General features: G+C 41.6%; 1 protein-coding gene across 1 annotated transcript in view; it reads right to left on the bottom strand.

Annotated features, from left to right (window-relative positions):
* LOC139688552 (protein O-mannosyl-transferase TMTC1-like) overlaps positions 1 to 16,007 on the bottom strand; it is a 1,154,623-nt gene that overhangs the window by 518,704 nt on the left and 619,912 nt on the right. The window contains 1 exon segment of the mRNA XM_071586100.1: positions 870 to 973. Within this exon segment, the coding sequence (XP_071442201.1) occupies positions 870 to 973 (104 nt within the window).

Raw genomic sequence — 16,007 nt, 5'->3', positions numbered from 1 at the left:
CGTGACTCCTTAGACAGGTAGTCCGCACAGTTCTAAGGCAACTTTCAACGGGGAGATTCAATGCACGAAATAAAGAAAATTGCCATTTCTTAAACAAGGAAAGGGAAATATTAATACTGAGGGACTTACTTCAAATAGGTTTTGAATTGCCCTTGATAACTATTATATAATACATATCACTTAAATTTCTCTTATTTGCCTAGCATCATACGAATATATAGACACACACACGCACGCCTACGCATTCGCTCCAAGATACGTTCCTCACCCAACAGTTGCGGTCTTTAACATGCAATGAGGCTCCTTTTCCACTGCCGCCAACCCGGTTTAAGAAGGATTTGGGAGTTTCGACCGAGTACGCCTACATTATCTCCCCCCTCCCCCTCCTCCCAGTTGGCTGATATGAGTCCTGGACCAACGGATTGGCTGGTCCATTAGTTTCCGAGATACTCTACCAGTCTGTTATCCGCGGCAGTAATTTCAAAGGAAAACAATGCAGTCGGTGCCTCAGTGCATTCCCCGATGGTGATATTAACGTGGCCATCACTTAAACCGCCTCCTTATTGTGTGTGGTCGGACGCCTTATGGGCCGCGTCACAGAGAAGCAGGCGCCGCCCTCGGACCACCGGGTGGGTGCGGCTTCGTGTTGATCACTTCGGCTATTAAAGGGATGATTCGCTTCTCTGAGAAACATCGCTCATGAAGAGTCCATTACAGAATAACATTTACCTATCAGATTTAATCATGCGGAAGCATTTCCAAGCACAAATTTCGCATTGCGCTCTAGATCTGCTGCGACACCATCTGCAGTCCGCAGTATCGCAACACATTTTCGTTGGATTGAAAAAGTAACGAGAGAGCACATTTACCTGACATGTCGGCTTGGATGGAAAGCTGTTGGATTGTCTTGCACGGAGAATCTCGGAAGGGATCCCTGGAGCAATGCGAGGCGAAACACCAGAAGCAAGCAGAGCTGTAAAGAAAGAAAATAATAGTTGAGTAATATCCACCAGTACACTTGGAAATACTTATATCAATTATCCACAATAATTTCAAATGTATGTGCCGTGAAATTCTCAATACAAAGCATTACTCATTTATCATCGTGCTTATATGTTGTCTGAGGTTATCCTTTGATTTACCCTTCTAGTTAAAGGTGTCAATATATTGGGGAGGCAAAATGAAGAGGGAAGCATCGAAAATAAAGGTTTCATTCAAAATACAAGACAGATATTATCAAAATATGCTGTAAGTTATCGATTCCCTTTCTAGGACGGGGTAAGTGTGTTTTTTGCTCTGTGCCTACTGTGTTGTTGCTTTCAAAAGAAAAGTAAAATCGCCCGGTGTCCACATAACACCAGCAGTGCTTGATAATTCTAAAATACTCAATTAAGGCGATTAAACAAATCACGAAATTTCAAAACGACAAAATTTCCATCGTATTCATCCTTTCATTCATCATATTCATTCTTTTTCAAAGCGATTTAGTCAATATGTTCAAAGGATTTCATCTTAATGAAGAATGGAATTTAATAGAATTGGAGAAATTCTAGACGTTAAGCTCTAATACGATTACGATAATTTTGCGCATTGGACTTTTGCGCCACAGGAGATTCTGTGGGGCTGCTAATCCCCATCGTGATACTTGCAATAGATTCACCCGATTTCACAGGACGCGAATGGTGATGGCAGAAATTTCCGAACTGGAGTTCCGAGTTGGATGCTGTGTAAAGGGATATCGAAATCGGACCTAACAACATATTAATAGTGCCTATCAGCATTGGCTTATTATTGCAGTTTTATCGCTTGATTTCGCATGAAAACGCTAAATCCAGTAATTAATACCCACCGAAACCAGAACAGAACTTGAAAATAGTGAGCCATGCCACTCAATAGTAGCACTCCATTGAGTTGGAAATTAAGTTACACAACGTATGTTATTGAGTCCAAATATCGCGGAAATAATTACTTCCGAGTGCTTCTGGTCGGGCAAGGAACATTCATATTCATTCTGAGGCTCTCGCTCCTCAAGTAATTGTGGAGAATGAAAGGCCTCGTAAACATGGGCGTTTATTTTATTTCCAAGTAAATATGTATTCCCTACACGCAGGATTAAAACCAGCGCATAAATAATTTCTCAGGGTGTTGTGATTGAAATGTTATTAATGAATGATATTGAATCACCTCTAGCATTGAATCGGCCTCAATGATCTTTTTTTCCCAAAAATGATAGCCATATATTATTTACATTGGGAATAATAATGAACGAGAATGATACAGTTTTAAACTTAATATGTTAAAAATCAAAAACTTTTCGGCTCATAGCAAATGTTTATCAACTTAATTTGAAAGTGTCAAGTAATAGGTTAAAATGAGGTGGAACAATTCCTTAAAAATAGCTTTGGTAGAATATTATTGTATAAATATGGCAAAAAATATATGCAAAATAAACTCCGTAGCGATATTGCAATCTCAAATCAGTTTTGTTTTTATTTTATGTAAATGGAGGATTCAAAATTAACATTCGCCAGATATGTGGCATCCAAATTAGTTGCTTACTGGTAACTGGGAATAATTCAAGGATAAATATATAACAGAAGTACTTTTTAGATAACTGCGTGCATTCAATATATAATTAGCTATCATTGAGGGATGAAATAATGAGCACATTTCGCTGACTTAACATGCTATGAAGTCCTGCGTCTTTGACGTGGTTCTGAACGGGAAGTAGTGGTAACTGAGGGTACCTCGCTTCATTACCACCGAATACCAATGGCGGCAATTAGGAAACCTAATATAAAAAAACATCTCGTGGGGGATACCAATTATATTATTTGTAACACTGCAACTCGTTAAAATATCTCACTCTAATTAGTTAACGATACATATTTGGTCATTTCCCGAATGATATCTTCCTGCAGAAGCAAAATAGAAAAAGAAACTATTGGAATGAGCAATAACAGCAAAAAATTCCCGGAACGGCCAAACGATATCGCGAATTTTTTGAAGGGATATCACGTCGCATTAAGGAAAGCATTTTTTCCTTGAGAAGTGAGAATCGGTCAAGAAAAATGTTACGTCTTCAATCGACGAATAGGGTCCCGATACCTCCGAACAGGATTGGCAGTGTCGGCTCACGATGCTGTATAAATATGAGAACACAATTTGCATTTCAGCCTCGAAGCCCATCCACGGCATGTACGACTATGGAAGCCATTCCCATCGCTTCCGCACGAGACCTGGTCATTTGATGACAAAGTTAACACGCTGTGGAAGGCACCGGCGGGAGCGCACACGTTAATGCCACGGCATCAGCCGGGGTGCAGCTACCGACGTGACGCCAACGAACCCACTAGGGGGCGGGGCGGGACCCACGCAGATACCGCCACCGACTACGCGGAAATAATGGACCTCTTCCGCTGCGGAATGCGAGGGAATGATGTTTTGGGGAAAGGGAGGGCGGGGGAAGGGAGGGGGGAACGAGTGAGTGGAATCACGGTCGGCGAGCATTGATTCAGAGCGGAACAAAAGGGGGGTGGGGAAGGAGAGGGGGTTGCCGCCACGCACGAACCAGTGGCGTCATTATATGTGGTCGGGGGGTGGGGGGGGTCGGGTGCTGCCCGCTGAAAGGAGCCGTAAAAGCCGAGGAAATGGGAAAGGACGGAGGGCTGCGAGGATAAGGATTTTGTTGGAGATGTGTGAAGAATGGAAGAGGGGAGGGTTGGCGGGGGAAATGGGTGTGGTGACCACTTCGCTGGAAGTCAGGGCGAAGAAAACGTGCATTTGTTCCTCTTATTTCGATCTGAAGTCGGCTTAGTACTCTAATGGTTAGGGCGTTTCGCTGCTGACAGGACGCCCAGAGTTTTAATCCCGTCCGTCGTCTCTGAACGCCCCAAGATTCGCTCAACGGCTGTCGTTTTCCGGATGCCAGATCATTACGGGAAGGAAACACACAGGGAAGAGGGGAATCAACCCGATAATTGCTGTGGATAATTGCTGTGGTTTGCTTTGTTTATCACTGAACATCTGAAATATTCCCAACATTTTAGGCGTGTTTATTGGGGAAACATCAGGTATGAACGCTCTAACTCTATTTTTAACATTTGATCCCCGAAATTAAAAGCTTATATTGCGCAAATAAGACAAACCGTAGCAATAGCTGCGAGGCAGTGTGGCAGTTAAAGAAGGCTGAGGGATGAAATTCGGGATTTCCTGAGAGAGTAACGAGACAAATGGATGGAGGCTGGTCAAAACTCTCGGGTAGCAAAGAAAAGTTTCCAAATCACACTCAAATAGTAGTAGTAGTTTTGAGGGGAGGCGACCGACAGCTAAGGTCATTTGCGCCATAGGGGATGGATAGGAAAGGATGAAGGGTGGAGAGAAACCCGGCGTCGGCATTAGCCTACTCTTTACGAAAGGCGCCAAGGGGTCCGCAGCTTAACGTCCCATCCGACGGACGCCGTACTCACTCAAAGTGCCCTCCACAAAGCACCTCAAGTAGGGATCGAGATACCTCTGAAAAATATTCAACACCGCCGGGATTTGAACCCGCGCCCTCAGGGTGGGAAGCCAGTACGTTAGCCCCCGCACCATCTCGATCCCCACTCACTCAAATATAGAGGGATCGGAATGGCGGCGAAGAATCACTGCCGTGCGGTGATAACCAGGGGACTCGAAAGTGCAGGAGCAATGTACAAATATGCACAACATTAAACAAAGACATAGTTTGATGATCACGGGATATTTTCAGTCACTGACTACCCTGGATGGCTTATTGTCTTTGTAAATGAAAATGAAGTAGGAGAAAGAACTGAAGTAAGAGAAGAAACTGAATTTGGAGGTAATACTGGAAATTTTGAATGGGAGCCAATCACAAAGAGTGTAAACCAGTCGGCCAACTGTAAAGCTAAAGCATTTTCGAGTCTCTTCGTGAAACAAATGAAAATTTCATTTCTCTTCCTCCTACCTACCTACCATACTACTAGTATTTCAATTTCAATAGTTATCAAATATCACAATCCCTTTAACAAAATATGCTAAATATGGAAAATAGCACAGAATTATAATAGACACGATTAGGCGAACCGTGCTTGTTCCCGATATGAGACAATATACCTGTATAAATATTCACCTACTCTGATACTTTAGTGGATATTAAGAAATAATGTTTAATTTCTTACGTCGTTAGATTTGGATATGTGTTTCGCATTTGAAGGGAATTATTATAAACTAAAACTTAAGGGGGGTGTTAGGGGAGTTAAGGGGGGTGTTTTATTATAAATTTTAATCTGCAACTAATAAATTTCTCTTTGAGGCATTTGCAATAAATATATGTCGACCTGGTTTACACCTAGGGTGCAGATTTTGAAATCGGTATCAAACGGCTATAGAAGGAGCCCTAAGCCTAGGGTAATGCCCGTTCAAAAGACCGAAAAGGGGAACGGAGCGACATTTTTCCATAACGATAAGATTAGTAATGCCATATTTTATTTAAACCTTGCTTTCATCTCTTTCATCATCTCTGTAAAAAATGCGACCCCTGCCGTGTAATATGAACAGGGCCCACATTACGCGGAATGAAGGACGGGAATCCCGGAAAAGTCGAAGACGAAAAAGCAACTTCTTTAGAGCCAAAGAAAGAGACTCAACGACTTCAGCAGTTAAAATACCCTAAGACGTGTATCAATTTATTAATATAAATTTCATCCTCTGACCTGTCATAGTTAAATCCAATCTCTTGGTCCTGTTGACGTTAATGAGAAATATTTGGAAAGAAAATCAGAGTTGGAGCTCCAAACAAGTTGATTGGCTCAAAATAGCATCGTGTTTATATTAAATTGAGAGAGTGTAAGGGCATGGCAAAGGTTGTAGCACTTGTTTTGCGCTTCGATGCTGCTCTCCATTCAGGATTCAATGAAGCTTCATGCCGATTGTGGCAAATATTTAAAACGCCAGTGGCATATATCAGTGGGATTTAACGACAGCGTATAATTTGTACGCGTAATAGATTTTAAATATTAATTTAAAAACAGGATCGAATTCAAATTTTACAATTTTGACCAGCAATGTTCTATGTTAAAATGATGTAAAACTATACAACTGTCTACCTCATTCAATAAAAATGTATGTAAAGGTATCTCAACAAAAACTAAAACTTCTCTTTTAGGAAAAAACGTTTGATTCTGTTGATGAATTCATTGAATATTGCACGAAAAACTCCTGATGAAATTATGCTTCGTGGTCAAACTTGTATTCTGACGGAGCAAATATGCCATGCATATTTGCCCATACAGAGCAATTGATATTATTTCTGTTATATATTTGAACATTTATGTAATTAACAACATTTCGGATATTTTCACTGAGATATTTGCATTCGTCTTTTGTTTTTGTTATATCGAAAAAAATCTTCCCGAGTAAATGTATTCAATTGAACAAACGTTAATGCATTACTCGAAAACATTTGTTAACCGATTTCAGCCCAAAAATTAAATAAAATTAGCAGCGTAAAGTAAGGAGTCAATCAGTGCCTTTAATAATGCCTACCATGTAGCGTCTCAAGGTGTAAGTTGCTGCTTTCGTGTATCACTAATAGTGTTGTATTATGTCGCGGAAAATGCCTTATTTTCTGCAAATAGCAATACTGGAGCCTTGGCAATTCTCTTTGAATTTTAATTTTGAAGTTATTACAAATCAGGAAGGGCGATATCCATAATGATCATAAACTTGAAATCAAGACTAGAGTGCTGATTTTTTAAATAGATGGTACCTTATGCTCTATACTCAGAATAAGGTGACAAAATGTCATATTAATATTTCGTTAGAGTATTAGTGAATATGTTGGAGGTAATTTACTCTGAAGTTTGTTGGGAGAAATCCTATGGAGGCAGAAAAAATGGATGAAGGGCGTATTGATCGGCGGAATATGTTGAAGACTGTAATAGAGGGGAGAATGTTAGGCAAACGAGGAAAGGGAAGGAACAGGATAGGGATGATGGACAGGATGAAGGGAGGAAGGAAGTACTCAGAGATGAAGAGGGACCTGATGTAGAGTGGGATGTAGTGTTTTGTTGGGGGTCACAAATTGTTGAATTAGTAATTTTGTCCATCCAAAAACCTACCTTAACCGGTAGATTACCTCATAATAATTACACGGAAGTCCTAATAAAATTTAGTGGTCACATAAAATCAATACCTTCTATTCCCTTTTTTATTGGAAGCACATAAAAATATGTGAACTTGTTTTAAGTCGACGACTGTAATTAAATGAAGCATATGTATTATTATAACCGATGACAAATTTGACTACTCGTATCTTTAAATTTTATTCCCAAAGAAAATGGATTACCTGTGAAATTAGAGAACAATCAGCAATGCACACCAGGGTTTGAACATCATCAAATAAAAAAAGGAACCGCAGGATACGTTTGTAAGAAAACAGTATTCGTCAACGCATGAGTAGAAAAATCCACGGCATAAACTTGCTTATTACAAGTACTCGTCGATAGCAAAACTTTCGCTGGTGTATCCCACCTGTATTTAACATTGCAAAAGAAAAAATAAGCAATATCAGCAGAAGGGAAACCGAGTGAATAAAAGGGGGAGAGGGAAAACTGGACGAGGCCCATTCTTCCTCACATAATGAAGCCGAAAGCGAATTGAATAACGGAATGCCCAGCATGCAGTGTGCTTTGAAATGACATTTATTACCAGGAACACGGAGAATTACCTCCCATATCCGTCCACCACAGTGCAGAAGGGTCAAATATAATTTAACTCTTCATCAAATCAATTATTATAGCCTTGAGCTCTAACTAATCAATTGCCTACAAATGTTAGAATGATTAGAAAAAAAATCATTAAAGCATTTAAATTTTAGGTGATATGCTTCATGAAAATAATAACCACAGTACTGCTACCAGTACTCTAATATCCATTGCTTCAGGCTTCACTTCGTCGCGCTTTTGAAAATACAGCGAAGAAGGACAATGGCACCGATTGCACTGCTCGACAGATAACTTGATACCTCGACGAACATAGTCCATCGTTTGAGCGACATCATCATCGCGTGAGAATTCCAAACGTCTATGGCCAACCCGAAGGTATGTTTGATAGAACTTAAAAAACACAACACAGAATGGGTAAAGCTGACGATGCTCAGAGGCGTCCCCGGGGTTCGAACTCCAGTCCTTCTGTCGGCTGTCGAGCACCCTACCCAATGGACAACCACGTCCCTATATGATGAATATTTTCACAGCGAAAGTATTTCGGAAGCCATGAATTTGATTCCTTATAATTTTCAATTATTTTTATTTTATCGAAAAGTTCAATCAAACTGTATAAAGGTTTTCATTGGGAAATTCAAAAGATTATGCGAATCCTCACAAATTATCTTCATCATCACAAAACCTGGCGATCTGAGCGTACTTTCCGAATGGGAACGTCAATAATTTTAACAGTGGGACTTCATTCCGGTTATTAAGCATCAAGCAAACAAATCCACGTCGATAATTTGAGAGCATCGGTAAATATGCATAAGTGTCATCGAAAGTGAGCACTACTGCTATGCCTTTTGAAGCATGGCTATCCAAAGAAAATACGTAAGCCTGGCAACGGTACAACGTAGCCAACGTTGTACCGTTGCCAGGCTTACCGTTGCCAGTTACGCTACCGTTGTACCGTAGGTACAACGGTAGCCAATTTTCGATACTTAGAAACTGTTATTTCAAAATTAAGAAATAAAGTAAAGGCTAGGGCATATTTTATTGAATGCTCCTTTCAAAACAATTCAATAAATGCATAGCGAATCAATCCGCCACAGATTAGGCCCTCATTGGATCCACATCGTTACAGTCAGAGGGAAAAACTCATTTTCTCTATCCGAAGGGCACCGTACCATTAAACAGCATTATGCGTTGAAGGACTTCAAACAGTGAGAAAGAGTTGAATAGCCGTGTTTCCCAAAGAGAACTCTTTTTTACATTAGTCACGCATATAGTATATTAAGAATCGGATGGGCCCGAAGTGCAATTTCAATTTTCAAAAATGCTGACCAATGTGAGAAAAAAAGGTCTGCTTGCGGGAAAACAAACTCGCTCCGAGGACACAAAAGGCCCATCCCTAGATTTGATCATCTGAAGAGGTTCCCGGAGCCAAAGGCGACAGCATCCTCCAGTTCCCCTCCCCCCTCTTAGGGTTAAAACCCTTTCCAGCAGGCCGTTCCTTAAGAGTGTCACGTCCCCTTTAAAAGGCCTCATTCCCCGCGGAAGAACCTTTACCGCCCGCCCTCCCCCTCCCTCGCCCTCCACCCACAGGGCCCACCCGCCCAGTCGATAGCGCTCCGAGGACTCTCCGACGGGCCGCCGCCCAACGCCGTTCCCCCCCTCCCCCCGCCGCGGAGCCCTCCCCCCGCAGACGCTTGGAGCGACGCGGGTGCGGGGATGCGATGTGCGATCACATTCGCGCATTGCATCCCCGCGCCTCCTGACCGCCACCGCCTCGATGAACAGAGGGGACTCCATTCGAGTCCCCATCCCGGGCGCTACACACACACTCGACCCCGCACCCACCCCGCCCGCAAACCCGTCCACTCGCCAGAATCGGCCGCTGGTCGGCATATGCCTTGGTTCATATACACTTCGTTTGGAGAAGACCGACGACTGCTCAACGGGTTCAAGAATCATTATTCCAAGCGCCGCATAGTGTTTTTATTTCTCCAAATTCGACGTCTTAAATCACCTCGTTTGATAAATTACTTGATCTCAACAACACCCTTCGTGGCTTACGATACGAGAAATGACCGAAATAAATCGTAGGTCGAGAGTTATGAAAAATTACAATAATGATCGCGAGGAGTGTCAAAATTTTTGAAAACCCCTGTCATACCACGCTTCGTAGGTCTCCACCACCTAATTGGTGACTCCAAGCATGATATGTGGACACTTGCATGACGTTAGTTTCGAATTCTCTCCATTCCTACATATATGTACGCCTGTAGCATGGAAATTGAAGAATGATTTTTCCCATCAATGTATGACGTACTAGACCAGATAGCCTGGAGTTAGCAATTTACTCCACGAGTATATGAATCGTGTATCACTCGTTTGGGTGGGCCAGCCATCTTTTCCTCCTCCGTTCAAGTAGCCCAGGCGCACTTGAGAAATAGCTCGTTTCTTTATGAAACCGGAAGTGGATGCATTATTAGCAGGACGGAGTTAAGAAATGGAGTGGAGAAATGGAGTGATAAGTATAGAATAATATGCAGCGGTGGGGACGAGAGGAAATGAGGGGTTGCCATAGTATTAAATGAAGAGGTAGGAAGAAGCATAGTCAACATTGAGCAGGTAACGGATAGAATACTACTAGTGGAGATAAAAGCAGAACCGACGAACTTAGTTATTATTCAGGTATACATGCCACCGAGCAACCATAAGGAAGAAGAGGTCGATAGGATATACGATCAGTTAGAGGACATGATCGCGTGTGTTCCTGCAGGGAAACATTTGATAGTGATGGGGGATTGGAATGCGACGGTAGGCGAAAGAAGAGATGGTGACGAGGTCGGGGACTACGGTTTAGGCACGAGGAATGACCGCGGGGAGAAAGCAGTTGAGTTCTGCAGGAGACAGGGGTTAGTCATTACCAACAATTGGCTTAGAAACCACAAAAGGCGCAGGTATACATAGAAAATGCCAGGAGACTAAGATACGCATCAGCTTGATTGTATCCTGGTTGGACACAGGTTTAGGAACAGTGTGATAAATTCCCACAGCTTCCCGGGAGCGGATGCGGACTCTGACCGCAATTTAGTTGTTATGAAATGTAGCGAACGTTTCAAAAAGATAAGGCCGGGGCGGCGAGTTAGAAAATGGAATGTAGAAGCATTAAATGGGTTGAAAAGGAAGGAATACAAACAGGCGGTAGAGAAAATCATGGAGGATGGCAAAGGGCTTAGTACTATCGAAGAAAAATGGGAAATGATCTAGAAAGGGTTGTCTAAAGCCGCAAAAGACACTATTGGAACCGTTAACGCTAAAAGGACTAGGAAACCATGGATCACGGATGAGATGATTACAAAGATGGATGAGCGGCGAAAATGGAAGAATTTGAATACAGAATTAGGCAAAATGAAGTACAAAGAATTGAACAATAAATTGAGGCGGGCAACAAATAAAGCAAAAGAAGCTGGGTGGAAGACACAGTGCGAGTATATGGAAAGTCTGCAGAGGAAGGGAGAAATCGGTGCGCTGTACAGCAAAGTTAAATCGTCATCGGGAAGTAAGAAAGGGAGATAAACGATAGCAATTAGAGATAAGGCGGGTAAGGTAATATATGACGCAGGAAATATACAAGAGAGATGGAAGGAATATATAGAAGAACTGTATAGTAAAGAGTTTTGACCAACAAAGTTAGACATAGAAAAGGAACATTACGTAGAGTAAGATAGCTTAGGTCCAGGCATACTAGACAATGAGATATGCTCATTTGAAAAAGACATTTCGTCAGTAATCCTCGCTATCCTTTTATCTCACGTCGCGTGAACCTAAAATATCTTTATTCCTTCTTTCTATCCCTCGCTCTTTATTTTCTAATTTTCCGTTCCTCAGCATCTTCCTAATCTAACAAGTTTCTAATCTAACAAACACGGTCTTGTTCAGTGTCTTCTATGTTTCTACAATCTCTCTCGCATGACAAGAATACCGTTAGATGGCGACGACCGCAGTAGCTTTGCCTTCCACACTGACGGGGACGACACACGGCCGAATGGGTCGAGTCCCGTTGTTGCCAGGATTGATTTTCTCTATTCTGCTAATAACAAAAGTCATGGAAAGAATAATTGAGATGGTTGCCCTCTGCCTTGATCAATAGCGTTTTATTGTGGCACCATCACTCAATTGCGTGGGTCAGACGCCTTTGCAGCCGCCTCACTGAGGAACAGACGCTGTGCGTATTCCTTCCGTCTGACTCCTAACCTTCGACCTTTCTGTCAAGGGTGACCCTGCTAAAAGCAAACAAAACAGCTCATACCATCACAGCTATAGAGGTTATAAAACCGCACAAGCCATTCCAACACGTCAAGGCTGTGGTCCATAAGAATGGTTTAGAAGCACAAAAGGAAAAATTCTTCGTCAATGTTGTCTAAAGCAGAATCGAGACTAAATACTGCTTAGAGACCTAGTGCATTCGCTTGTGCTGGTGTATATGGCTGCTTGGATATGTATTCGCAGGTGCGTAAGATAAAATAATTTTCATGAAAGTATACGTCTGTGAGGGGGTGCATTGGCATGGCGTTCTTAGTTTGGCATGTGGTTTTATTCTCTTTTCCGTGTAGTGTCTTAACACTCCCCTCCACACGCGCCTGCGCGATATTGTGTAGATTTAGATGGACTGTGACTTATGAATATTTTTATACCTAAATATATATTTAAAATACAAAAAATAGTTTCGCCTTCGATTTTAAAGTCATAATTTCTTCATTTAAACTAGTGCCTTGATGAATTTAAAGCAGGGATAACTTAGTTTTTAATGTGAGGCTATTATGTTATTCAGCAGTTACTTCTTTCAAAAATGTAGTTTTAGATTGCTTTAAATAGTAATCTCTCCGCAAGTGCCTTCCAGGACCTTTGAGAACTTGGCAACAGGAACCGTTCCGCAGTTATAATATTTCTCGGATATTTACGCCAGCAATATTCATTATTGATGCAAGGAATTTAGGGTTTTTACTGTTTCTGAAAAATTACACGCCTTTGGGTCTTGCATTTTATGAGGATGCGGCGAGGGAAATCTGTAATTAGGGATACTGCATAACCTTTAAATGGCACGGTATTAATTAAGGCAAAGCAACCAGAAACTCTTTAAAAACAAGTAACCAAGCCAAGCAACCAGAAACTCTTTAAAAACAAGTAACCAAGCCAAGCAACCATAAACTCTTTGACGAGCGCAATGTATGCCACAAGTGACGTTTTTACCATTAAATTACCATTAAATTTTGGTATCTAGCGCCTCTACATATATCGTACTATTATTAAGAGATGCTCGAAAAAATGTCATGATGCATCCACAAAAAGTTACATTAGAACTTTCTCAAATTGTGTTTGATGCACCAAATCGGAACAAAAGTTACATACACCAACTCAAAAAGCAAGCATCATTATTCATTGCAGACGAAAAAGAACGGATGCAGCATTTAAATGGTGGCAAAATACAAACATTCTTAGGATCAATGGAATTGTCGATGAATATATGCGAAAGGCAATGCTTTGTGTTCAAGAAGTTTCCCAAGGACAGTACAGGAAAACCCCTATTTGAATGATGAAATATGATCCATTCAATGGGAGAGCACCCCTCAACCACTCACCCCTTTGCGACTCTTTTCATTCTCACGAAAAAACAAGAGCAGCTGAACGAAGAAGACCTTCATTACCATTCGGTAAACAAGCAGGCGTTTACTCTGCGAATGCGTACTTGGGTACAATGGGCCGAATAACAGAGGGAAACTTAATTGAAGAGTGCCTTCGAAAGTAAACACGCAGTCGCGGAAGGCGCATTCTCAGGCGTTGGAGATTAACCTTCGTTAGCAATAACCGGAACCTTTTGATCGCACGGAGGCCTCCCCTCTCGCATGCACTTAATGGGACCGAATCCCCCGAGGAGGCGGCAGGGGTGGGAGAAATAAAGCATGGCAGGCTGGAAATGCGCGGACGAAACGATGGGGCCCTGAGGAGCACTGCACGCACGGCACATATTAATTTTTCCATCGCGCACGCACTCGGACGAACAAACTCCCCGCCACCCTTTCTGACCCTTCCGTTCTGCCGCCCCAACCCCCGGGGGCGGGAAGGAGATGCGAGCGTCACCGCGGACGGGGGATGAGCTTGAAAAATGAGCTCGCGGAGGGAGGGTTAATTGTGACGGCAGCAATGTCCACATGGGGGGAGGGAGGCGAGTGTGGTCCGGGGGGAGGAAGGGGAGCCGAGGGATGGATGGGGAGATTAGGAGAGGACGGAACGGGGAGGCGACGGCCCTTATGGTTCGGGGAGACAAACACGGGGGACACCGAGGACAAGGGACGAAAGGGGCTTCTGCTTGCATGATCATGGCCGCTCGAAGGAAAACGCGAGGCCATCGCAATGTCGTACACATTCCTCCCTCGAGGAATTCAGTCTAGAAAAAGATGAGAGCGTACGAAACACGATGTACTTTTTAAGTATTCTCCTTCAGCCGTACGTAATCTTTTTTAAAGAACATAGTGATTTCGGCCGAAACGTTTGCATGTCTTTGATTTTTAGAGAGAGGTTAAGTAAAAAATTGGCATCCGCATTTAAAATGTAATATGTGGCTAGTTTCCCGCACCTGAAATTCCCCACTCGAACTGGCCACGATGCTTTCCGGTATAATTACAGCCATCAATTCACACGTGTGCACATATGTAAGTACAGATTAATTTTTTATAAATTTATAACATTGAAAATATTACCAAATAAAATGGGCAATTGCAGTTGTACAATATCTTACCATTCTAATATCGTGTCTCTAACTCAGGGCATAACATAATCCATATTAATGCATATAACTTTAAAATCTGGTTATTCGTTCCAATTCTACGCAAAAGCTAACTCGCATATTGAGTTGTAACTCGGTATCGACATAGATGGGCGCTTTTTTCTACACAAAGGAATATTTAGGTTTTAATCCGTTATCCGAGGGCGAACCGAGTAACTTTTATTTTATTCAATGTCGTTAAATAGAAATATCATAGCTCTTACGTGTAGGAAAACTTTCATAGCATACGTAAAATATTAAATAAATTATGCACAAAGTTTGTAAGGCAATGTAGACGGTAATATAGCATTCCTTGTTATTGTTATAGTATTATTCATAGGATCAAATATTTTTTACTTGATTAAAACTTCGATTGGTTATGAGTTTCATTCACTTCCTGGAGATTGCTATCTGTGAGTACGCCCATTTTCCCACGGTTAATCATTCCGTCACGGAATTTGATTTCACCCTTTGCCATCAAGTGCTGGAAGTAAAGCTCCAAGGAGGATACATTGAGCATCATTTCGCATCCAATGATATACGTCTCATAGCTTCAGCTTGGCGCATGCGTAGAGTACACGAGGTTATATTTGATGGGCATAAAAACACACGTACGTAAATATAGACAGCTTAATTTTTAAAATGTTCAATTCATTGTTTGGTCTAAAACCATTTACATATATGAAATTTTAATAAAAACCAGTGTTGTTGATTTAATTTCAAGCGAGAAAAAGTAAAGAAGTTTCTCATTAATACTATATTTCATTCCCCATTAAGGAGATAGTGAATAAACTTTGTGAAATACAACTAGTTATAAATAATACGACCTAGGTCCGGACATTTTACGTCATCCTCAGGCTTCTTGGCATGAAGTGACGAAACCTGGCTCAAATTGATGAAAACTCTTAGGGTGGGTTTCACAAAGTGTTTTTCACTATCTCCGCGACGGAAGTACTTTTAAAAAATTAATCCAGAAACCGTTTCGTCCCATACCTAATGAATGATCGCATTCCAATTCATTTAACAGTCCAAAAACGCCCGACCGAGTCACACGCAATGCATATTATAGACTCGACTACAAACGCGTGTTCATCTAATTTCTACAATAAAAATCATGAATGAATACTTCTTGAACCATTTCTCCGGGATCTATTGAAACATAGATTTATAAAGGTAGGTTAAGCGAATGACATAATATCATTTCTATGAGAAATCAGTCACAAAAACAATTCGAAACTGTGTGTCACAGGCATAAAATACGATGTGATATCGCCGAAAACATTATCCGCAAAGAAAATTAAATCGTAGGATATGCTGAAAAATTCTCACGCAGGAATACAAAGCCTGCTACAGTTGAGCTTAACTCGTTTTTCTCAAAATATGTAATTTGAAACCGCGGCGTGGGTAATATAAAATTGTTTGCGGCAGTCTTCCCTCGATTCAAGACACCATGGATTCCCTCCCTG

This window comes from Hetaerina americana, unplaced genomic scaffold (genome assembly GCF_022747635.1).
Source record: "Hetaerina americana unplaced genomic scaffold, ioHetAmer1.1.p SCAF_20, whole genome shotgun sequence".
Classification (NCBI taxonomy): Eukaryota; Metazoa; Arthropoda; class Insecta; order Odonata; family Calopterygidae; genus Hetaerina; species Hetaerina americana.
This window is presented reverse-complemented; position numbering and strand designations above follow the sequence as displayed.